Source organism: Molothrus aeneus, chromosome 15, assembly GCF_037042795.1.
Source record: "Molothrus aeneus isolate 106 chromosome 15, BPBGC_Maene_1.0, whole genome shotgun sequence".
Taxonomy (NCBI): Eukaryota; Metazoa; Chordata; class Aves; order Passeriformes; family Icteridae; genus Molothrus; species Molothrus aeneus.
This window is the reverse complement of record NC_089660.1, coordinates 17,278,903-17,303,546: the sequence shown is the minus strand read 5'-3', so window position 1 is coordinate 17,303,546 and position 24,644 is coordinate 17,278,903. Positions and strand designations below refer to the sequence as shown.

Genomic DNA, 24,644 nt, shown 5'->3' with positions numbered 1-24,644 from the left:
CTTTCCCAAGCACGGGTCTGGCTCCACGTGGGGCTATGCTGATTAACGAGCCCGTGACTGCCTGGCACAGACTATAAAGGCCATTCATCTAAGGCAGAGGTTTATTAGTGCAGTGGATGGTGCCTTGGTGCTTCTTGCTGCTGGAATTATCTGAGTGTTTGAAGGCATATCAAAAATAGAGTTAGATATCAACCACCGAGTGTGGCAGGCTGTAACTGGAGAAAGCCCTTAGGCCCCAGGTGGGGAAGCTATGTAGGACACTACTGTAAATGTACTGATCAGAAAGGACATAATAATTTATATATAAAGTCCACCCTTGCTCTTTCCCCGAAGGAAAAATAAAAAGAACCTAGAAAGCCACTGCTGGTTGTCACATGTCAGCTTCAAGCTCTGGGCTCTTGGCTTCATAGCACCTGCCAAAAGAACAGAACGTGGTCATCAGTGGCCTGGCTGGGCTGACAAAGGCAGTAGAGCAGTGCGTTCTCCCAAACTCAGTCCCAGCTTTAAAACACCTGAAAATGATAAGAATTCCTCATGTGGGATGACCTGAGAGCCCTGATGGGGATGTGCTTCTGCCACCTGAGGGGCAGGAGTGGATAAGCTGGGCTGGAGGGTGAGACCTCAATTTCTCACAGACATCTCCATTTAATGGCAAACCCCTCCAGCTTTGCAGCTGGCCACAGGTGATGTCACCTGTGTACATGAGGTAAACTTGGCACCTCGAGTTCAGCCAGCCCAGATAAACTTGAGATGGGCACTCAAACTTTTCAGGCTCCCTGGAAGCAGTTTGGACCATTAGAAATTTGGTGGCAGCTGGTTTTTGTCATATTTCTGAAGGAATAAAAGAGCAAAGAAATACCTCAAGGCATGCTCTTATGCCTTTTGCTCTTATCCAGCCAGAGAAATGATCCCCAGCTGATTCCCTAAAAAGCAAGGCTGAAGAGGGAAACCTTTTCTGACGGGGGATAGCTCATGCTGTTGTTGGTGTTGATGTTCTTCATGGAGATCAGAGTGATGCTGTTCCCCTTCTGGCTCATGTCTGCCGAGCAGCTGCCAAGGAAAGGAGATAATTAATTACTCTGGGAAACAAGAGAGGGAATCACAGAATCACAGAGTCACTGAGGTTGGAAAAGACCTCCAAGATCATCCAGTCCAGCCTTTGAGTAATCACCACCTGGTCAAGCAGACCAGAGCACTGAGTGCCACGTCCAGGTGTTCCTCGGACACCTCCAGGGACAAAATTTCTTTGCAGAGAGCTGGAGACAAACAGGCAAGGCCGAGGCTGGTGTGGGGGACCAGGTTTGGTTTCCACCACCCACTGAGCTGCTGTCCTGATTCAGGCGCATCTATAGGGAGTTACAAGGCTTGGGAAGGTGGAATTCCCCCTTTTTTCCTACCTTGAGGGCTGGGATGTGCATTCCTTGCCAGTGGAGGCTGGATGGCTTTGGGATCAGGAAACCTTAGGCACTGCCCTATTTTCTGGCATGTTCTGCCTCAGTGGCTTCAGATCCCTTGGATCATGATCGTTAAGGGTATTTAGTGACCACTGATGCTGATACAAATTTGGCACCTAAATACTCACAGACTTTGCTCCCTGTGTCCTTTTCCAGGGTTTAGGAAACTATCAGATGGAAAAATAGCAGCAATATGTTTTAGTCCCTTCCAGCTCTTGTTTCTTGCTGTTTTCCCATATTCTGCCTCTCCTCTGGAATAGCAGTGATGGACCATGGGGTTCTTATGGACCATTCTCTGCTTGATGCTTCTCTTCCAAAAGTCTCAGAACTGGGGCTCCTTTGTCCTGCTCTCACTGGGAAACAGTAATGGGCATCTTGGGAGATATCTGAGACTGCTCTGAGATCCAGAAACTCGATTTAGACCTCAAAGCTCTAGCTAGGCAAGGAAGACAATCTGCTTTGGGAAGGTGGGGAGTCTTCTCTTAGTGCAGCTTTGAGATGAGCCCCCTAAATATTGATCTATTTATGTCTCTATCAGAGGATGAGGTGTTATCAAAGCTGATTTTGCTTTTCTAACTCTCTCAAAGATATCTTGACAAGCTTCCTTCCACCTGAAATAACCAAAGCAGATTCTTTTCCTTGCTAAAATTAGCTCTGGGATAAAATAGGCACTCTCAATGAGATGTGGGTGGCAGGAGCAGCCTTACCTCTCTGATACCATGGAGCTTCCTGGTTTCTGTTTGTCTGGGGGGAGAAAAGCAGGTGGTGATGTAGAGGTGAGAAGTCATAAAATAAGTCAGCTCTATTCTGAATTACTTTGTGCAGGGGTATAAATGAAATCTGAATGAGCTTGGAGACACTGTGGGGGAAACTTGGGAGTTGATTAGAGAAACCCCTTCAGCTAAGGGGATGTACAGGCAGGAACTGCTGGCCCTGCTGGGGTTTAGGAAGGATTCTGCCTTGCTACAGAGCAGCCTTGCCCTCTGCTGGGCACTGCTTTGTGGAAAATGGGATTCCTAAGGAAAAGGAGTGTCAAACTCCACGATTTTTGCTGGAAGAGCTGCCCACCTCTTGGAATTTGAGCTGCAGGAAATTTGAGACCACATCTACATGAGGCTGGGCTGGGGCTCTAGCGAGGAGGTCACACTGCATTCCTAACTGCTCAATCTATGTTCCAGTCTGGCTTCCAAACCTCCCCACCACGCTGTAAGCTTTTCAAATGCATCTTTTAGGAATTGCCAGATCCACACAGAAACTGGTGGTTTGTTGATTAGGGAAGCACAGATTCCCCAGACAGATACCTTCAGAGTCCTTGGAGTGGTTGCACTTGAACCTCAGGCTGACCACACTGACCAGGATGATGACCACCACTATCAGGATAACGACAAAGCTGATGACACCTGGGGATGGAGGAAAGAACTGTCTGAGCAGCAGAGAGACTGACAGCAAAACTTGGCTAGGAAATCAATATTTTCATTAATGTGAGCATGGCTCGTAATAGGCAGAGAAGCAAACAGTTGTTAGAACAAATAGCTTTATCCTCCTGTGTTTTAACCTCAAAGGGCTGCTATGAATACTTAATCAATAAATAATTAATTGGTAAGGCAGTGCCAGGAAGGCAGGAGTCAGCTGATTACACTGGGGATTGATAAGAGTCCGTATGTTCCTGCTACAGTCGGTAAATCTTATCCCAAAAGTGTGTAAAGCCAGATAAATAAGTAATATAAGAGGGAGAGAAAACATAGAGCTGTGGGTGATGTTATCTGTCCCATAAACCATCTTTAGACACTTTAAATCAAGTGTGGATTTGATACTGACATCAGGCCTCAATAATTCAATTCTTTGCACAGGAAATTTGTCCTGCTAAGAATCCCTCGGACTTAGAATCCTGGAATCATGGAATGGTTTGGGTTGGGAGGGACCTTAAAGCTCATCCTCTCCCACCCCTGCCATGGGCAGGGACATCTCCCACTGTCCCAGGTGCTCCAAGCCCCAGTGTCCAACCTGGCCTTGGGCACTGCCAGGGATCCAGGGGCAGCCACAGCTGCTCTGGGCACCCTGTGCCAAGGCCTCATGGAGTTGGGTGTCCAAACCAGCATTTTTTTCTCCTAAAACTGCCCTAAACCAGGACACCTGGTGAAAAAGAACCCCTCCTCCCTCCACGTGGCACAAGACCTTACCAAAAGCTGCCACTGTCAGTGGTGATTTCTCGTCTGTCGGGGTGGTGGGCTCGGGCCATTGGCTGGAGGAGTTGGGTGCTGGGGTGATGGGTTTTGAGGTGCCTACAGAGGGGAGAAAGGTAGATTTACATAAAAGTCATTCTTCCACGGCTGGGAAGAGGAGTCCTAGCAATCCTAGAGGCCCTTACTCTCACTTGCACTTCATGAAGAGACCAAGTTTGGATCCTGGCCAGGCCCATCAATATTAAGAGCAAAGTGAGTGAGACCTGTGCGGAATCATTGCCTTGGTGGGGCCCCTTTTATGGACAAGCTGAGAGCACCTGCAGGGTTTCCTTCTGGGACCCCAGTGGGGAAAGGTCAAAGTCAGCACTGGCACTGTGTTTGAGGAGGGAATTTGTCCAGCCTTCCTGCTTTTACAACCTTTTGCCATAATGGCACCTTTCCTTCTGTTTCCAGGCTTAAGAGGTTGCCCTGAAGTGCTGTTCTGCAGAGCTTTACAGGCTTTTCAAGGGCTGGATGGGATGTTCATCACCCCTCAGGAAATCCTTGGTGTCCATGCTGCCTTGAAGACAGCTGTGTGATGGCCTTGCTGCTGGCTGTGCAGAGGAATATAAAATATGGAGCAGGAATCACCTGTCTGTGAGGAGGAAGCACCTTGAGTCGCTGATGTTGTGGTGCTCTCATTCCTCATGTGATCCTGACCTGCACAGAGAGACACAGAATGTGAGCATTGACCTCCAGTGACATTCAAGAACCAAACTGATGGGGAGGAGAATGGATTCACAGAAGTGCCAATGACATCTGGGGAAACCTGGAATTAATACTCCCACCTCCATACTAAAAGCTTCCCACCAAACATATTTTGTCCTGTTTTCCATGTCTAAATGAAAACCTAGGGCACCAAAATTCAAATCCCCTTTTGTGAACTCTCTAGGGTCTGCAGTCCCAGTTACAGGTTTGGGGCAGAAAGGCAAGGCAGGGCTGGAAGACTGAGCTGGGAAGGTTATAGATATGCTGTAGGTCATAAACATTGAGACTTTAAAATAAGTCTGATTAGGGGAAAAAATATTGCAGTATTTGGGTGCAGATTGAGTGTTTGGCTTGTCCCTGGACTTGAAATGAGTGGATTTGCTATGCTGGGTTATCTAGAAGTAATTAAATCTGTTTGAGTTGGGCTAACTTGTACACCATATGTAGTCTAGCTGTGGCAGCACAGAGGATTGTCCAAGCAAGGACTCCAGTTCTCAGTGGGATAAACTGGCTTGTGTGAAGCTGCTTGGTTTGTGACAGCTGCTTCCAGTGCCTGAGCAAGGAAATGTGAAGCCAGCCCATGTGTTTTACTTGTACAGAGAAAAAACATCCTTTGCTGCCTCCAGGCTGTTGTTGAACAGCCAGAGTGTCTGCATCAACCTTAATGAGCAGCTACAGGTCCTGTCAGGAGACTCAAAGTGATACTTCAGAGCTTCACAAGATCATCTGTAGGTCAAGCAGGATCTTCTTCCCTTCTTTCCCATGCCCAGGCTCCCAGCAGCAGCGCTGGCCAAGGGTTTGTGGTGCCTGGAGGGGTGTGCACAGCTCCTGGCACTGCCTGGGGAGCTGCTGAACCCAGGTCCTGTCCCACAGCAAACATCCCTGATTTGGAATGGCATTTTGCCAAAAGCCAGGAAAAGGGGGAAAGGCATGAAATAATGAATCTAGCCATTTCACAAGGAGCAGAAAGTCTGGAGAAGCAGAGTCTGCTGCTGTACAATTTTTTGCCCACTCATCAAATTCTTTGTTTAATTCTGAAATTGTTCTTCTAGCCACAGGCAGAAGCTGTGGTTTGCTGAGCCTGGCACGGATACCCCATCCCTGGGAAATGTTGGGTCTCACACAATGGGAGACCTGGCTTTTGGAAGCATCAGCATCTTTATTCAAAGATGTGTGGAGCTTCTCAGTGGTAAATCAGGGCTGGGATGGACAGCAATCTGCTCTGAGCAAAGGGCTCCTGGCTTAGGTGGGCACAGCCATGCTGGGTGGGCATCTGTGTGGGCACAGCTGACCACAGCTTCCTCACCTTGCTTGTGTTTGGAGATCTGAGAGGTACTTGGAGAGGCAGAGCACTTTCTTGACCATTGCAGATTTTTGGGGTTGAATTTTTAATGGAGAGTCAGCTCAGCTGTCAGATTTCAGTCTTCCAGTCACTTGGATTCTGCCCTTATTCTGAGAAAACTCTTACTGAATTCTCTAAATTTTACTTACAGGTTGGGTTAAGAAAACTGTCAAAAGCAAAATTATATTTATTTTAAAAGATTTTCAAAGGGCTCCCCTCTCCTAAACATAGATCCATTTTTTGGCTACTCAAGTCCACCCCAGCAGAAGATGTTAAGAGCATTTATCTCATGTGTTATCACTGCTTACAAAGACACCGGGTGTGATTTTGGATGGCTCACCCCCAAAAAAGACTCATGCTTAGAGAACCTGTGCCATTGATTACCATCAAATTATCTGATCTTATTGTTAGCCTCTAAAAGGACAAAGTACCTCGAGGTGCTGGAGAAGGAGCTGCTGTGCTTCTGTTTCCACTGGACTTATCATCTAGATAAAGAAAACATGGGAAAGGACAATTAACTTGGGAAGCCACTCCAGATTCCACTGTGGAGAGCTGCTGGGTGTCCATGGAGTAAAAATCTTTATTTGCATGCTGCTTTCCCTCCAGACAGACATCAGGATGCCCAGGTAGCCAGGTGTGGAGTCAGCTCAGAGTGTACCTGATGGGTGAGCTTGGGAGAGGGAGCCTGGGGACACTGGAGCTGCTCCAATATTTGATAAACCATGATCTGGATTTTCTCATATGGGCTTGGCCTGACTTTGTCCATCTGGGGAACTGGAATGAGCTGCTCTCTCAGCAAAAAAACCTCTGAGAAATTCAAGATTTGCAGAATTGCTGAATAACCAGCACAGTGTGGACTAGGCCTAATATTCTGATGCCTGCAGTTTGGCTTGGATAAGGAGGGAGGCACAAACAGGTCCTGCCTGAGCAAATATTTGAGTTTTCCATCCTTACCTCTCTCAGTGATTGCTGTCAGGGGTGTTGTAGTGCTGGGGGAGGGTTTGGCTGTAGTAGTTTGACTCACAGAGGTGAGGCTCAGGTTCGTCAGTGGTGTTGCTTTTACTGATGGCTCTGTAGAAAAATTGTGGCATTACTTCAAAAGGTTCAGCTCAGAAACAGCTTGGAGAGGGCACAGCTATTGCAGAGCCCTCAAATTTCTTGAGAGTTAGGAATCATCTGCTAGGGGAAGCATGGAAATAGCCTTCATTCTGCTCAGAGTCAAGGAGCTCTTGTACTTTGGAATTTCCTTTTGCTCTTTTCACTGTGAGGAGATGCTGAGCTGGCAGAGCTCAGCAAACATGAGGAGAAAGTCAGGGTCTGCCACAGCTTCTTTCCCTGCTGTGAAAAGTGAAGGTTCTTGTCACCAGACACTTGACCTGCCTGGAGCTGCCTGGCACCACGTGATCATTTCCTTGTGCTCTGAAATGCCAACTTCCCCCTTTCATTTCACTGAGAGTCTCCAAGCACAAATAATTCAGCTCTTGAAGTGGTCTGCAGGCTCCATCCTCTGCCTCAGCCTGCTCCAAACTGCCCCTGATCCAGAGCAAGATGTGGGGGGGAAAGCTTTCAATAATGCCTCTGCAAGGAACAGTGGATCACCAGCTGGGAATTGATAGGAAACTTCCTTGCAAAGACTGCTCTTGGCTTTCCAATAAATTGAGAAAATGGTGAAATGGTTTCAAGGTTAGTGTGGTGGGATTTTTTCCACTTTATCCAAAAGTTTCAGTGAAATATTAGAATTTATGATAAAGTTTAAGTTTCTCTTCTTTTTTTTTTTTTTTTGCAAGGCTTGGAGGCAGAAGCAGAGATCTTTTTGAGATCTTATTCCTTGATATTTTTGGGATCCTCCTGGAAGGGTAGCTATGCTTAGATTTTTTTTTTCCTGACACATAGCAGGAAGAGATCTGTCTCCAAAGATCCAAGTGGACACTAACAGACATGGAGCTGCAGAGATAATTTCTTGTGTAATTGGTTTTCTGTACATATAGAAAAATATAGGAAGGCTTGTGTTGGAAGGGATCTTAAAGATCAGCCAGCTTGGACAGGCCTTGGAGCAGCCTGGGATAGTGGAAGGTGTCCCTGCCCATGGGGAATGGGAGGAGCTTTAAGGTCTCTTCCAACCCAAACCATTCTGGGATTTCACTCTATGATCATCTCACTCTCCCTATGCAATTTAGTGATTTCTTTGCCCCTGGTTTTGCTCACACCTGTGCCTTGATCCCTGTGGGGTGAGTTGGCAGGATCAGAAGCCCTGACACCACAAAATCTCCTTCCTCCTCACCACTGTCCCCTGCACAGCCCCAGTTACTGTGGGGTGGCCCAGCTGGACTGAGGTCAGGCCAGTTCCCCTCTGGGATGTCCCCAGGCCAGTCTCCAGCTGAGCATTACCTGAGCTGTGGTTCTTGGCTTCAGGGCTGGGTGTTGTTGGTGGGGATGGACCTGGAACACAAGCAGAGGCACAGAGGTGACATTTGCAGGCTGGTGGGATCCCACAGGGAGGGTTGGAGGATGGGCCAGAAAGGGGCCATGGTTGCCAAGGAGAGCAGAAAGGGTGAGGGGAACAAGAGATGCTGAGGAGAAGGTTTGTCCCTGGTGTGGCTGTAGGGACCAGCTCCATGGATCCACTGCTGCTGGGGAACAGCTGGGGAGCAGGGAGCAAAGAGCAGGCAGGATCCCTCTGCTTTCCCCAGGCTTCCTGGGACACAGCCTCACTCCCTGCTGGACCAAAGGGAGCCAAGGCAGGTCACCCCTAGGCACAGTGCCCTCCATGTCCCCTGGAGGTCTGGGGGTGGCTGCTGATGGATGGGGCAGGCAGAGGCAGGATCCTGGGAGAAGATCCCTCAACAGATGGGAGTTTGGAATCAGGGTCCCATTTGGGGCTTCTCCCCAAATCTGCATCCCCCCATTTCCACATGCATCCACATCCAACCAGACACATAAAGCACATCACAAGCAGAGGTACCTGTTCCAGCAGGGGTGGAGGAGTTTGTGGGAGCTGTGGAACCTGAAAGGAAAGAGCAGAGGGTGAGTGGTGCTGATCTGTGGTGGTCACTAACACACTGCTGTTCTTGTTCCTTGTGGGGTTTGGGTTTTCCTCCTCTTCTGTCGGAATGACTTGGAAATATGGGATTGCCCCAAAAGCTTTAGCAGAGAAGTAATAGCAAAGAAGTTTTGCTGAGTGTAAAACTATCAGGCTCTGAGTAAATTAGTAGTGGAGTTTATCCAGCCAGGATAAATGTCCTCCTCTACTTTGGGGAGCCACAGAAATCCATGGGGTCATTCCCTCCCTTTGAGCCCAGCCCTGGCAGAGCAGGGTGTGTGACCTGTGTTCTGGAGCTGTTCAGAGGTAAGACACACTTCTGAACACTTTGTTCCCTTGAGACCTTAAGAATGGATGGATGAGGTTTGTAAAGGCTTCCAGGAGCTGGTGGGACTGTTCTCCTTCCTATCCTGTGTGTCCTGGGAAAATGAGGCTGGAGGGAACTGCAGCCCTCAGGAGCTGCCTTCCCTGTAGGGCTGGGTAGTCCTGCAGGTCCATACAAGGCTGTAGGTGTTCACTGTGTCCCCAGTTCCTCAGCTGAAAGGGGCCTTTGTTTGGTTTATTTGTTTGTTTTTCTTTTGCCTTCATGACAAAGCATCCCTGCCTCAATCCCTCACATTTCCTACTCTCAGCATCCATGATGTTTTCCTGTAAATCCCCAGCTCTCAGGGTCCTGTGGTCATGGAGTCACAGAGCAGAGTAGTTTAGTTTGGTATGGAGCTTTCAAGGTCATCTAGTCCAACCCCAAGGGTTAGATGAGACGGTAATTAAAAATGCTGCCCTTGAAAATGGGAGAAAGAAATGTCCCACACTTGAGGACAAGACCTGAAAAATGTAAATACACTTTAAATGCTCAAATCCAACCCAGCTGGTTTAACTTTGGGAAGGTGACTTTGAGTCTGTCATTGCTGGAATGCTCATCCTAATTGGGATTTTCAAATGGTTATTGCTGGTGACCCTGGTGCTCTCTGTGGTTATGTTTAATGACAGAAATGACACTACAGGTACAGAAAGCAGCTGAATCTGACTGCCCTGGTGATCCATCTCACCAGAGTCCCACGGGAGAAAAGGGATTTGGGGAGAAAGGGACAGCAGGGAAGGTTGAATCCTTCCAGCACACTGTCCCCTCATGATGCCTCAGGGCTCTGTGGTAGGAGCAGTGCCTTTACAGGGGGTGCAGGGGGGGTCCACCCAAGGCAGCACCAGCCAGGGCACAGCAGTGCCCGTTTCAGCAGGAACCTGCTCTCCTGGAGGGAAATTCTCCCTGGGAGGGTGGGCAGGCCCTGGCACAGGGTGCCCAGAGCAGCTGTGGCTGCCCCTGGATCCCTGGCAGTGCCCAAGGCCAGGCTGGACAGGGATTGGAGCACTCTGTGCTAGTGGAAGGTGTCCCTGGCATGGCAGGGGTGGAATGAGATGAGCTTTAGGGTTGCTCCCAGCCCAAGCCACTCTGTGATTCCAGGATTTGATGCCAGGAGCTGTAGGGGTGGTGTAGATGAGCTCAGGGGCAGGTCCATGAGCTGCTGGTGCCTGGGGAGGCTGAGGGCCTGGGCAGGGAGGGGTGTCTGGAGGGAGACCCTGAGCACTGAGTGTGGTTCTGGCTCAGAGCTCACCCTCAGCACCCTCTGGGTGTAGCGAGTTCCTGATTGATCTCATTTTCCTCATGGAATTGCTCTGGAGCCATAATTGTTTTTGTGTCTGAGGCTTTATGACAATGATCCCAGCCAGACAGGAAGTGTGTAAACCATGGTGAACACATAATAAAATGTGGTTTATTCCCAGACATGGCTTGGCTGTGAAAATCAGACTGGACTTTTCAGACCTTTTCCATGTTTTTCTCCTCTAATTTACTGGGCAGCAGGCTGAGAAAACTGTCCTGTTCAATGCATGAAAGAGGAGACAGGATCAGGTCTTTAATCACACAGAGAGGAAGGGACTGGTTGATTTTCTAACTCCATTTGGAGCAGGATCAGGAACTAAGGACCTTTATGTGCAGCAAGGAAAAGGGAGGCTGGGAAATAGGAACCTGCCTTAGCACAGGGCTAGTGAGGTGCTAGGAGTGATTGTGTTGGAGAATTTATGGGATATCCTTCCCTGGGGGTTTGGAAGAGCAACTTAAAGGAGCATCAGGGTGATGCCTCAGGTTTCAGCCTTTATATTTTTAGATTCTAAAGATGCTGCTTTAGTGTGTGGGCCTGGGCTTCATATGAGGGGATGGTGAGCTCTGTGCACAGAGCAGGGAGACAAAACAATTCCTGCTCCAGCTGGGGACCAAGGACAAATGATCCAAACCTCAAGCCCAAGAGCACAAACACCGTGGGCTGAAGAGAGAAAAAGAAGAAGGATGGGACTGCATGGGCTAAAGCTGGAATTGGACAGTGAACTGCAGGATGCCAATGGAGCAGAACTGATAAAAGTGTGAAATCCCATGACCTGTCGTGCATTTTGTGACCATTTTGGTTCATCTTGGGCGCAGCCCTGGCTGGGCTCTTGTGCTGCCCAAGGTGGATCCATTGAGGCCTCCTAATAAATCTCTACTTTATTCTTTAATTCTGTCCAGCCTCTGTTCTAGGCCAGCCTTCACAAGGCATCAGGGCAGTAAGAGACAGGGTTATGGGCAGCTGAACCATCACCTACTAAATCAATTAATATAATGGGAAAAAAAGAATGTTTTAGGCACATGTTTGCCCTTCCTCAAGAGGTAGAGATGCTTCTTTTGAGGAAGGAGGATGATTCTGGACATTGGTTTGCAAATGCCTTAAGATACTCTATACATTCAGCACAAAAAGTAAAGTGCTGAGATTGTCCTAGGGGTCAATATCCTTCAGCAGCTGCCAGACTCACACAGCTCCCCTTTCTCCAAAATTCCCTTGCAAGACCTATTGCCATGTTTTCCTGAGGGGAGAAGTAGCTGTGGCACACTTATGGAAATGCTCCCAGGTACTTTTTCATGGACATGGTGGAAGCACCCAGAATCGCTGGAGAAAGAGCTGCTGTCTGCACTCAGCCTTTGCTAAAGGGAAAAGGAAAATGAAGATGCTCAGCTGGACATTTATTCCACAATTTTTGGTGCAGATGAGGAGAAATCTGAGAGCTTGAACAGAAGCCCTGGGGATGGGAGGAAGCTGAGGGCAAGGGAGGTGACATTGCCCTGCTCTGCCATCCCTGATGGGACAATCCATGGGCCAGCTCCAGGATCCCTTGGACAGCAGGAAATTATTGTACTCAACAGTTTCTTCACTGCAGCTCATCCTGTCACTGAGGGTCACACTGGAGACCTTCTGAAGTTCTCTGCAAACCTAAACCTCGTGTTTATTGTAAAAAAGATGAAAAAGCAGATTTTTCCCACTGCTCAGTTCCCAGAGTTCCTGAGCTGATGCTTGCCCTGCTCTGGAGAGGCTGAGGGCTGGAGATCCCTTCTGGCACCGTGCTCCGGAATAAACAGCCGGGCTCTCTCTGAACACATCCACACTCACTGCAAAGCGCAGCCGGCCTGGCTCCGGCCTCTGGCTGCTGCTGCTTGTTGTGCCTTCCCTGCCAACTCAAATAAGCAAAAGCCCTGTTCTGTTGGGTGTTTTCTTTTGGGGAGGGTGCTCAGCATCCCCAGTCCCACAGGAGCAGGATGGATCTGTGCAAGGCAGGATGAGACCAAGCTCCCACTGTGGGGCTGGGCAGCAGGATGGGGTGAACACAACGCGCCACGTGTCACAGCTCCCTGCAGATATCCCAGGGGATCCTGGAGCTGGAAACAATTCCCTCCCAGGGCTGCTGCCAGCACAGAGAGCCCTGGCTGCAGAAACAGCTCCCAGCAATAATCAGGACACGGCTGGCGCAGCTGGAAGTGCAATAAACATCAAAGCCCCTCCACAAGGGCAAGCACTGCCAAGGAGTTCCTTGTGTGTTTGGGTGCAAAGGATTTACAGCTGGATTGTGCAGTCCTGGGTGGAGACTGGGAGCTGGCTGAGGGATTTACCATGGGAAATAGGGCTTTGTGCTCGTGCTGTCATGGGAAAGTCCCAGTTAGCCACGGGAGCTGCAGGTCAGGGCTGCAGCTGCACTTTGCTCGCGGTGCTCGCTGCTTTCCCGGTAATTTTTCCAAAGGCTAAACAGGAGAATTTTGGATTTCTGTTCTTGGCAGTTGTTTTTCTGTGGGGCTAGGTGTGTCTAGACTGACCTGGAGTCTTCTCTCATGGCAGCTGAGATATTCCCAAAGCCAGCAGCTCACCCCACTCACTCCTCAGCACAAAGAAGGTGATGCCAACCAAAAGACAGGTGAATTTTAGGTATTTATGCTTTGGTATTGTTTTTGGCAATTGTAGACATTTAAAGCATGGTTTTTCCAGCTGCTGACCAAAGAGAGGGACTACTTTAAACCCCCAAACTTTGCCAGGGTTTCCTATAGAGACCTGAGCCAGCTCTTGGAAAGGTTTCAGCAGGGTTTAGATCAGGCTCAAGGCAGGCTTGTGGTGTCCAGTCTGTGTTCATGGAGGGCCGGAGTCACTGGGGAGGATCTCTGGCAGTGGTGTGGAGTCACAGGGACTGCTCCTGTCCACTCAGAACTGCTGATGGGGAGGGAGCATCTATTCCCAGTGACAAGGAACCCTGGACTCGTCCCTTCCCTGGCAGTTTTGGGGGATGTCCCACCTGCAGAGCCCACAGGGCAGGGCTGCACCTCTGTGTCACCCTGTGCTTGAAAACGCTTTCAGAAAAGAGATCCAGCAAGCTAAAAATAGGCTTTGCAACTCAGGTATTGGCACTTCTGTCAGATGACCCAAAACAGAAAAAAATACCAACCACTTAACACAGGTGCAGCTGGTTTCTGGGTGAAACACAGCAGCAGTGAGCAAGACCCAGTTCTTAGGACTTCCACATGGAAAAAAAATTCCTCTTTTAGGAAACCTGGAAAGCAGAGAGTCCTGCCAAAGCCTAAGTCCTGTTTTATTAAGTGCCTAAATAAGGTGTCTCTGCCTTGAGGGTCTCACAGCAGAACAGGTGGGGTGGGAATTGTGGAGGAGAGAGAGGAAAAGTGTTGTTCTGTTTCTGTTCAACAGAAAAGTGTTGTTCTGTCAGTTATCTGGTGGATAACTGACAGCCCAAATCAGGGCCAGATCCACAGAAGTGTTCAAGTGCCTAATTCCCAAATGGCATGGGGGGGTTGGCAACTGGCTGCCAAGTTGTTCTGAATTGCAATGACTCAGTCAAAGTGTTATGGAAAGTTTAGAGGGCCGGGAATTAATCCCGGATCTCATCAGCAATTAAAATTAATCGTTGCCTTCCTCTGCCCGTCCTCAAGGACTGGGCCTGGGCATCCTCTCCAAGCACCACATTCTCTGCTCCTCTCTGGTGAGCCAGTCTGGAAGCAGATCTTAGTGGGAGGCAATTAAAACCCACTTGGATGTAGAAACAACCAGGGAGACAAACAATGTGGGGAAGCTGCGAGCACGGAGCGGCTCTGCTGCACCCCTGTGCTGCCCAGGGCTGCTTTTTCCATGTGAAGGGAAGGAAAAGCAGCCTGGCTTTCTTTTCTCCTGGCTGCACCACCCCTGCTCCACCAGGCTGCTGCTCCATCACCCTCCCAGCTCTTTATTTTAGGGCTCTGGGTTTGTTCCTGGTGATGTGGGTCCTGTCCTTCTCCTGGCCCTGCTGCTCCTCAGGTTTGGAGCTGGGTCTGGGATTTTGGAGGGGAAATCACTCCATGCGCAGTGCAAATGAAAAATGGGGGCACCACCAATCCAGGCTTGATGGGACCCAGAGCCCAGCCTGTGCTTTCTGCCTACCTACAATTTTTTAATAATATTATTTATTAGCAGAGCTCAAAGCACTTTACAGAGGAGACTTTCCAAGTTTCTTCCCAAACTGATTATTCTTTCCAATGATCCTGAGATTCCCTAGATTTGTTTGAATGCTGCTCTCTGGTGTTTATGAACCACCAAGCAGGAATGTGATCTGCTGGGACTGGTTCAGGAGACAAGGTGTGAAAGGGGCTGGTGGCTAAGGGATTTTGTAGGAAATGGATTTGTAGAGAATTTTCAAAGCTTGATAAAAGGTTTACATAGTATGGATCTGCACGTAAACTTTGAGATAAGAAATGCTATGGAATAGGACAGACATTGTTGAGAGAGAATAAAAATTCATCATTCCTGTTCTTTCCACCTGCTTTACTTGAGTGTCCTGGCTTGAGTGCCAGGGGAGCACTTGAAGGATAACCCTGCCTGGAAGAGATTCCAGTCTCACAGAAGCAACAGCTACAGGCCAGGTAAAGCATCTTGGCCTGACAATTCATCTGAGTCCAGATTTTGGGTGAATGACCCAGGTTTTGCTCCCACATTTCCTAACTCTTCATGCATCCTCCACATCTCATATCCCCACAGTGTGGGCAGCAGGGCAGGAGGGCTTCTGCCCCTCTGCCCTGCTCAGCTGAGAGCCCACCTGCAGAGCTGCCCTCCTTCAGCTTAAAGCCATTCCCTGTGTCCTGTCCCTCCATCCCTTGTCCCCAGTCCCTCTCCAGATCTCCTGGAGCCCCTTTAGGCCCTGGAAGAGGCTCTGAACTCTCCCTGGATCTTTTCCTTCTCCAGGTGAGCACCACCCCAGCTCTCCCAGCCTGGCTCCATGGCAGAGCTGCTCCATCCCTCTGCCCATCCTGGTGCCTGCTCTGGACTCAGATGGGAGCTTCCCCCCTGTTGAGGTGGTTGGGTGGTGCTGGGTGGGCTCCTCTGGCAACCGGGGCCAGGAGAGCTCCCAGCTGGGACTTTGCTGCTGCTGCAGAAGCCCCAGCTCCCTTCTGCAGCCTGGCTTCCCAGCAGGAACGTTCCAGCCTTTGAGACACCAGCAGCACCTCCTGCAAGGACACCTGTTGTTGACTCACCTATTGTAAATGGGACAGAATTCCTGGAAGCTGCTGCAGTCAGAGCTGCAGAGGGGTTTCATGTTACTGAAGGGAGCAGTTTGTTGTGTGAGCAAACATTTCTCCAAACCACCTCCTGCTTTCTCTTCCTTGTTTCAGCAGCTCAGGGCTGGGCTGGCCTCGCCCTTGGCTGAGAAATCTGCTTTAGGATGCTCTGGGTTGAGGATGAAAGTCTGGAATCTGGGTGCCTGTCCTATGGCTGCACCTCATCTTTTTGATTATATCAAAAATATATCTCAAAACACGTGTCTGCTTTTGAAATACCACATTTCTCATGGCATTATCCATCCACAGGCTGTGGCACAGATAAGGAGAGCAGTGGATGGAACAACAACAGTGGGAAATCCTGCTGGGTTTTCATCAGCTTTGAGGAGGAATTTTTGCAGTGGAAATCTTTTGTCTGGGAAATGCCTGCCCATTGTAATGGAAAGGGTCTATAGGAAGAGGTTTGTTTGGACAAATTTTCTGCTAAGTGTTTCTAGGGGGAGGAAAACCAAATTGGAAATGTGCCAGACCTTCCCAACTCAGCAATTTCAAAATAACAGTTTGAAATTCCCTTATTTGAACCTCCCTTCAGAAATAACCATGAGAATGGAGAAATTTAATTTAGGAAATGCTAAATTAATAAAATACTGAATTTGCACCAAGCAAAAGCAAGAAAGGCCTGTGTGGGACCAGGCAGGTGTTAGTGTCCAGCCTAAGCTGATTCTGTGTCTCCTCAAGGTTACATCCATCTCCCCCAGGGCAGGGAGCCGTGTTCCAGAGCCCCTAATTCCCTTTTCCAGCTGCTGGTGTGCCGGGAAACCAGCAGCACCACGGAGCCCGACTGCCCCTCTCCCAAGCTGCTGCTTTGCCTTGTGCAGAAGCTTCCCCAGGGGTTGCACCACCTTTGGGACTTGCTGTAAAATTAAAAATGAAATTAAAAAGCCATGTTGGGGCTGTTGGATCAGCGCAGAAGAGGGAGGCAGGACATTGCAGGGAAGGCTGGTTTGGTGGGAGAGGTGTGACAGTGCTGTGACCATGCAGGGGGACAGTCCCTGCCCCTGGTTTTAGACTGGTGGCTTTGAGAGGACAGTGATGCTGTCGAGACTGAAGGATGGAGGGTGGCATCCCTTCCACCTGTGCTGCAGCACTGGGTGCTCCTGGGAGCTGGAATTCTGGGATTCTGGGATTCTGGGCAGTGCCTCTGGGATTCCCACTCCATGGACCTTGGCGTGGTGCAGCCCAGCCAGGGAAGGGGCCTGACCCCCTCTGTGCCATTGCTGTCCTATAAAAGCCCTTCCAAGCAGTTTTAAAAGGAAAAGCAGCGTTCTGGGTGGGCATTAAGGAGTGTCACAGGGAGGCCAAGGCGCTCAGAGCCCCCTGGTGTGATCCTTGCTCTGATCCCAGGCTCAAATCCCCCCTCTGCTGAAGGCAGCAGTGTTGGCCTCTAATGAAGAGAGAAAATTTCCAATCCATGTGCTTTTATTTCTTGGAATTATACAGCTACAAACCGAATTGCTTTCTATATTCTGCAGAATGAGATGATCTTTCCTTTCCAACACAAACCATTCTATGATTCTCTGCCTTTTAAAAATCCCATTATTACCAGCACAGTGGCTGTAACCTAAGGCAGCTTCTATGGTTTAATGATAAAACCTCGAGTTGGAGACACATTATTTTATATTCCTTTGAATGTATTCCAGCTCCCAGCTACTACAGCTGTCAGCAAGGGAAGAGGGGCCTGACAATGCAGGGAAAAGCAACCTGTCATCCTTTGGAGCAGGAAACCAGCTCCTTCATCCCACACCTCAACTCAGATGGGAAAGAGAAGTTAAAGAATAATTACCCCAAAGCAGCAGAATTATTACAGCAAGGACGAGATGTGCTCTGCATGAGCCTTGCACGTGGGCTTTGTATTGATACTAATGAGAGCAAAAAGTGCAAATAAAAAGTATTTTTGAGGAAAACAATGTCCTGTACATTGAAACATTCCACCTTGACTCTTACTTGACAAAAGTCACTTACTCCAAACGCCTCAGCAGAAACACTCCTTTCATTAAGCTGCAAGCAAATCCTTGTATTCCATCAGTGCCAAACAAACCCTGTAAACCTGACAAAGCCACGATTTCCCCAGCAGCCCGGCTGCCACCCCTGAGCTGCAGGGCTGCAGTGGCAGCTCCCAGCCTCTGCCCGGCTGCCTTTGGAGCCCCCCGTGAAGCCGGACCCCCAAACCCCCCGTCCGAGCCCGGTTCTCGCGGGTGCGGAGCAGCTCACCTGGGAGCAGCAGGAGGAGCCCGAGCAGAGCGCGGAGGGACGGGAGCGGCATCTCCGCGCTGCTCTGAGCCTGGCGGAGCTCTGGCCATCCCGGGAGGGACCGCAGCAGCGATTCGCCTGCCTGGGCTGACTCTCGCTCAGCTTCCTGTTGAAGAATAGGAGGAAACGGGCTCAATCCACAGGGGAACTGTGTTTTTCAGCCCATTATGGCCGGGGAGGATGTGAGCCATCGCTCACCGGCGGCGGAGGAAACCTCGCCGGGCTTTGCCGGGGTTCGGTCCCGCTCGGAGGGATGCTCCGCTCCGGGCCTCGGGGCTCCCGTGCGGTGCCGGGGCTTTTTGGGAGGTGTTTTGTGTGTGGGGCGAGGTGCCCCAGGTCTCATCCCCCCAATCTGCCTCCCTGGGGTCAGAGCTGCTGGAGGAGCCTCCCCGGCACCTGAGAGGGGGGGTTCTTACACATCCGTGGGGAATTTAGGGACAACTGCTCCTCCTGGGGCCAGGGTGGCTCAGCAGCTGGGCCTGCCCTGTGCCCTGTGCCTCCCTGGGCAGCCCCAGCGAGTCTGGGTACTGGGACATGCCAGCTTTGGCGTGGTGGCCTTGGCACAGTGACTTTGGCATGGTGGCTTTGGGATGCTTCAAGCAGCACCTTGCAGGACACACAGCACATGCTGGGCTTGGATCTACCCCATTCCCAGTTCCTGGAGAAGGGCAGGAACTGGAAAACTGGGTCCCATCCAGCCCAAGGGGCTCAGGCATTTGTTTCTTGTCCCTGACCTTGTGTTGTGCTGCTCCGTGCAGGTCCTGCCTGTCACAGTGGGAACCCCAGAGGTTCTGGTTTATCCTGTGCTGGATGTCAGTGGTGTTTGCAGGAGGAGAAGCATTTTAGTGTTCCCACCTAGGAAAGGCTCCTGTGTCCTTCTCAGGGGTCTGTGCGGGTGTTCAGGACGCAAAGCCAGAGGATTCTGTCTGCTGGTCTGAGGCCCTGCTCCAGCCCCCTCCCACAGCTCCCAAAAGCCACAGAGCCTCAGCCAAAGGCCAAGGAGATTCTCCTTCACTGCATGGAGAGCATCAAGGGTGTCTTATGCTGCCAGCAGGATCCTGGTTCCCACAGCTGGCAGACAGCAGCAGCACTGGAGGGAATCATACCCCGTGCATGGCACAGCTCCTCACATTCCATGGGTCTCTTCCAACCCCTCCAACCCCTCAGGAAAACCAGCAGGCCCAAGGCTGGAGGCCTCCACAGCAGCCTGGCTGGGACAAACCCCCTGCCAGCAGCCCCCCCATCCTTTTGTCCCTTGCACAGATGTGATGCTCAGAGATTATGCTGTAGATTAAGGTTTTACTGAATCCTGAAATGAGTGCAAATACCCAGAAGCTCACACGCAGTTGAATCTCTTCTGGATGCTCGGCTGGATGGGAAAAGGCATTTCCCACCGTGTCCTCTCCACGTGCAGGAAGGACAGAACCCAAATATTCACCCCAGCCTGTCTGCTGAGAGCCTGCAGGTAAGAGCAGTGGTGTTTTGGGGTGGAAGGATGGGAAGATACGTTTTGTAATGGCTGAAACTCCGAGGGATCCATATTTTCTGCTCTGTGATGTGCTCAAGGTCACTGCTGGGGCAGAGGCTGTGACACAGCACCCCTGAGCCAGGGGATGTACCTGTGTGCAGGGTGGGGACACGTGTGAGGGGAGGGATGTGCCAGCCCTGACCTGGCCCTGGCTCCTGCCTGTGACCCCCAGCAGCTCACACAATCCTTTAGGTTGGAAAAGCCTGAAAAATCATCGAGTTCAACAATTGAACTGGAGGCCCAAAGCATCCAGAGCTCCCCATGGACTCACCCCAGAGCCGTGCTGGCAAATGGGCAAATTCTGCAGCAGTGGGACCCCTGGCAGGGACCATCATCCCCGGGGCTGTGCCATCCCTGGGGACAGGGCCCTTCCAGCCCGGAGCACAGCGTGGGTGTGCCGGGCTGTGCAAACAGCTCACATGCCCAAGGGGATTTTTTACACCCATTCCTTCACCTCATTCAATTTTCACGCCCCGCCGGTGGCAGCAGGGAGGTTTCCTGCAGCCGAAGGGGGAAGGGAGGGTGCTTCTCCCCAGACAAAGGGCCCTTGTCCCGCCGCGGGGACAGGAGGGTCGCAGCGCTGATGTGGCAGCGGCGGGGCCGGGGCAGCGCTGCCCGCGGGATGAGCGGGCGCTCCCCGAGTGCCCCGGGGAGTCCCGGCGGCGGCGGGGCCGGGCCGTGACGTGGCAACTTCCGAGGTGAGTCCGGCTGCACCTTCCCCGAGAACCAGCCCGCAGCTCGTCCTGTCCGCCCCGCCGGCAGCTTCCCAGCCCCGCCGCCGGAGATGATGATCCCCAGGCAGCAGGGACGCCCAGGTACCCCGGGGGGCTGGCAGGGCTCTCCTTCCTTCTTTCCTTCCTTCCTTCCCCATTGCCCCCTGCTCCCAGCCGTGCTGGCTCCAGGGGATCTTGTCTCTGGCAGGGGGCGACTGAGTTGGGTTGGGTTGGGTCCCCTTGGGAGGTCCCCGTGGGGTTTGGTCCCGGATCAGCACCGTGGGGCTGGGGGCGGAGAGGGGCGGGCAGAGGGCTCCCCACAAGAGCCAGGTGTGGTGTCCAAGGGCGCCCAGGACAGGGGGATGCAGGGATTGCCTCATCCTGCGAGCCCCAGACTTCACCAAAACTTCCCCTGTGCTGCGAGCCCGAGGGAGGGGACACTCACGGGATCGTCCCATTCCCTGGCAGCTGCACGTGCAGCAGGAGCTGCGGGCTCGAGGGCAGGAGATGAGGACAGGGACGGGCTCGGCTCGGTGGTCACCGCCCTGTCCCCGTGGCAGGTCACCCCGCTGAGCCATGAACGCCTCGGTGGCCGGCAGCCAGCTGAGACAGCCCGAGCCCCAGGACGGGGCCGCCTTCACCCCCATGTCCATCGTCAGGAGCGTGACCAAGAAAGCGGACGCGCTGCCGGTGATCTCGGTGATCGTGGTGCTCTTCGTGCTGCTGGCCGTGTTCATCGTGCTGCTGGTGCACTACGGCCCCCAGCTGCGCACGGTGCAGGTCACGCTGCACCACGAGCCCATGGCCCAGCACATGGACAGCGTGCTCCTCACCCACTGGAGGTGCCTGGATCCCCACGGCAAGATGGGCTCGGCTGGAGAGACCTGCCACTGCTCCTGCAGCCACCACCTTCCCCTCGGGAGTGCTGAGCCCAATGTCATCGAGATCACCTACCTGTGACACGGCCCAGGGCCACCCTGGCAGGGCTCGAGGGACATGTCCCACTGGAAAAGCTGGGGTGGGATGTTCGGGTACCCCAGGACTCGCCGCTGCCCACTCACAGAGGCTGCACCTCCCCAGACCCGTGTCTGGCCCCAGGAATGCTCAGCCAGGAGGTTCAAGACCCATCTCCAGCCCCCAGAAGTCCAGCTCAGGGGTGTCACTGTCCCCAGGCAGGAGCTGGGTCCCAGCCTGGGCTCTGGGGCTGGCTCAGCCTGTGTGGGACAGCTTTAGCATCTCTTCTGGTTTTACCTGCCCTGGTTTTACCTGTCCCACACTGCCTGGGAGTGGCCAGCAGAGCTGCCTGGGTCCTTGCCCCAGCTGGGGAACTCTGGGGCTGTGCTCAATCCCCTGGCAGTAGCTGGAAGTTGCATCATCTGGACTTGTTTTCCAGTTAAAGATATTTCCACACTCACGGTGTCCTCATTACACTGTTTATATGGCACAGAGGAGCTTCCAGCTGCTCTTTGCCTCATGCCACAGCCCCTTTTCCCACACTGGGGGGGCTGGAACACGGTCCTGCCCCTGCCAGCCCCCCCAGCCCCTCGGGCAAACAGCCAGGGGAGAGGAGGGCAGAGGATGCAGCTCCTGATTCCGTGTTGGGTGGAGCCAGTGACAGGGGACACGTGTCCTGCCCCCAGTGGACGTGGGTGAGAGAAGAGCAGTGACACAGCAGAGGCAAGAGGTGATAATGGCACATCACAGCTGGCTGAACATCTGGAGGTGCTGGCACCAGAGAGGAAGCTCACAGTGATTCTGGGCAGAGCCTGCAGCATCTCTGTGCAAAGGGATGGGGAGACCTGAGGTCACCCCCACTGTGGTCACCCTCACTGTGGGCACCCTCACTGTGGTCATCTCTCTGTCCCCATCCCTGAGTGCTGTCCCAAGGAGGGAGCAGTGGTGGGGTTGGCACTGTCACCCTCAGTGGGATGATGCTGAGGTGGCTCTGTCACCCTGGGGAGAACCTCGTTGAGGTGGCACAGAGGGATCAGGAGAGGTGAAACCAGAGTCCTGCAGGCTCCTGGGGCTGTCAGAGCACGGTCCCTGTTCAGCCCTGGGGTCTCTGCTGCTGGAGGCACTGGGATCTCTGCAGTCCCAGTTTCTCCTCCTGTGGTGTCTGCAGTGCCTGGGGAGGGAGCAGCCTCTGAGATCTCTCTGAGGATTTATTCTGCTGGACAGCCCCAGAAGTCAGGATACAGCTTCACCTCCCACGCTGGAAAAGCCAGGTCTGTGTCTGCCCTCAGATCCCTGGCACAGATCCCTGTGGGCACAGCTGGACAAGAGATGGGCTTTACCTGTTCCTCCAGGAGCTGGAGGTATTCCCAACTGCCAGATGCTCCAGGATCCCTCCTTCACTTATTTCCAGCCCTTCTTTTGCTTTAAAGCTGACTTGCTGGAAACTTTTTGTCTCCACAAAAAACATAATTTATATTACTTTTCGGGAGGGTTGTTTTCTGTTTCGAATTTGTTCCCATTTGTTTTCCAGGACTGATAGGGCATTATCAGCTCTCTCACACCCGTGTAAGAGGAGATAAGGGCTGTCATTTCCATTGAAAATCGTGGAGTCCTGCACCCCTTTCCATGTCAAAAGAGGGCTTTGTTTGCAATGTCTACATTCCTAACATCACCCCTGAGGAGATAATCACCTCTAGGGACTTCTCCTAATTAAGAAATCCTCTGTAAGGGTGGGGAGCCCTGGCACAGGGTGCCCAGGGAAGCTGTGGCTGCCCCTGGATCCCTGGCAGTGCCCAAGGCCAGGTTGGACATTGGGGCTTGGAGCAGCCTGGGACAGTGGCAGGTGTCCCTGCCCATGGCAGGGGGTGGCACTGGATGGGATTAAAGGTCCTTTCCAACCAAAACCATTCCATGATCTCTTTAAATGACATCTGCGGGTTGTGGTCACCCCCACCAAGAGCTGGAGACCATCACAAGATGACCCCTTGTGACCATGACAAGATCTGCACTGTGACACCCAGAGAGGCTGCACCCTCCTCCTGGGGACATCAGGCACTGTCACCTGCCCAGGCTGAGGCAGCAGAGTCGTCCCCAGCTTTGGTGGCTGTGTCATTCCTGCTCAGGGAGCAGCTCCATCCAGCACAAAGCCTGTAATTAGAGGAACAGGAGCTTTCCTGACAGCTCCCTCTGAAGGACACCCACAGCAGGGAAACGTCATGTTTAGAGAGAAAAGATTAAAAACGTCTAAATATTAATAAAGAGAAAGACAAAATGGGTAATTATTGCTGGCACTTATTGATTTGCAGCCGCTGGGGACTCGTAAAGGTCTGATTGATGTCACAGCCCAGATCCATCACTTACCCTGTGCAGCACAGGGAGCCCACCCCGGGCTGGTGTTCAGGTGTTTTGGGTTGTCAAACGAAAATCAAATCAAAGTGGCAGTGGAAGGTGGTGCTGCTGGGTGCCCCCTGCCCCTGTCCTGTCAGCAGCCCCCTGCACTCTGGGAAGATCCAGCCCTGAAGTCCCAGCCTTGGGGAGCTCTTCCATGTGTTTCATTTGCAAACAGAAATTTAGATACAAGCTTTTGGAGCACAGGAAAGAAATTACTGTAAGACTTAGAATAGCAAATTAAATCATACAAGCGAGTGACAATATGCTGCCAGCCTTCTCCTCCAGAAGGACATCAAGGGTTAGATCTCAACTCATTGCTTTCTCCCACACAATAAAACATCATTTTTACAGCTTCTCCTCGTTTCTCTTTGGCCAGCTCTCCCTCTCTCTGCTCACAGAATTTCTTTTTGTAGCACTGGGCTTTATAAAACACGTCAGGGTCCTGGAGCAGCAGAGCCGTGCATGACATTACCATAACATTATTCCTGTCTATTCAAACACCCAGCCTGGCCCAATTTACTTCACTTACAACTTTCTTCCCCTCCTTAATAATAATTCTTTTATGAGCATGGAGCAACAATAACTCTCCTTATTGTCCCCTCTGTGCAGGGCAGCTCCTGGAGCCCAGCAGGCAGGAGCTGCTTTGCTCAAAACCAGGTTTTTGCCTGGGGAAGCTTTCAGGAGCTGCTACATCCATAATTAACTCTGTCCTCACCAGGGATCGCCCGCACCCCCTTTTATTTCCCCCCTAATTAAGGTGTTGCCCTGCAGGAGGGGAGGCACCTCTATAATCCCCCCAAAGGAGAATTTAGTGGGGGTACAGCAGGGTTTGGGGGAGACTCTGCTCTGATGCTGCAGTGTTGCCTAAAACCGTGTAAAACCCAGGGAAACGCCCTAAAATCGTGTGAAAGCGAGGGAAACACCCTAAATTGTGCAAAACCGGGGGAAACACCCTAAAATTCTGTGAAACGGAGGGAAACACCCGAAACCCGTGCCAAACAGGGAGGCACCCAGAGCTCCCGCTGAGGATGGAGGGGAGGCAGCTGCAGCATCGCCCAAGGCTCCCTGCAGGGCTGGGGGCGGCGGAGCCCCCCAG

At 51.8% G+C, this 24,644-nt stretch overlaps 2 protein-coding genes across 2 annotated transcripts; one reads left to right on the top strand and one right to left on the bottom strand.

Moving 5' to 3' along the window:
• Nucleotides 1-923: 923 nt before the first annotated feature.
• On the bottom strand, nt 924-18,025 carry ECSCR (endothelial cell surface expressed chemotaxis and apoptosis regulator). Its single transcript, XM_066560359.1, has 10 exons — nt 17,924-18,025; nt 8,689-8,730; nt 8,115-8,165; nt 6,681-6,797; nt 6,158-6,211; nt 4,268-4,336; nt 3,635-3,736; nt 2,756-2,854; nt 2,162-2,198; nt 924-1,050 (listed from the first exon to the last, which is right to left on the bottom strand). The coding sequence occupies exons 1-10, from the start codon at nt 17,973-17,975 to the stop codon at nt 924-926; spliced, it is 750 nt and encodes a 249-aa protein (XP_066416456.1). The 5' UTR covers nt 17,976-18,025.
• Nucleotides 18,026-20,779: 2,754 nt separating this feature from the next.
• Nucleotides 20,780-21,163, top strand: SMIM33 (small integral membrane protein 33). The gene has a single exon (XM_066559890.1). It carries the CDS (start codon nt 20,780-20,782, stop codon nt 21,161-21,163), a length of 384 nt encoding a protein of 127 aa, XP_066415987.1.
• Nucleotides 21,164-24,644: the final 3,481 nt, after the last annotated feature.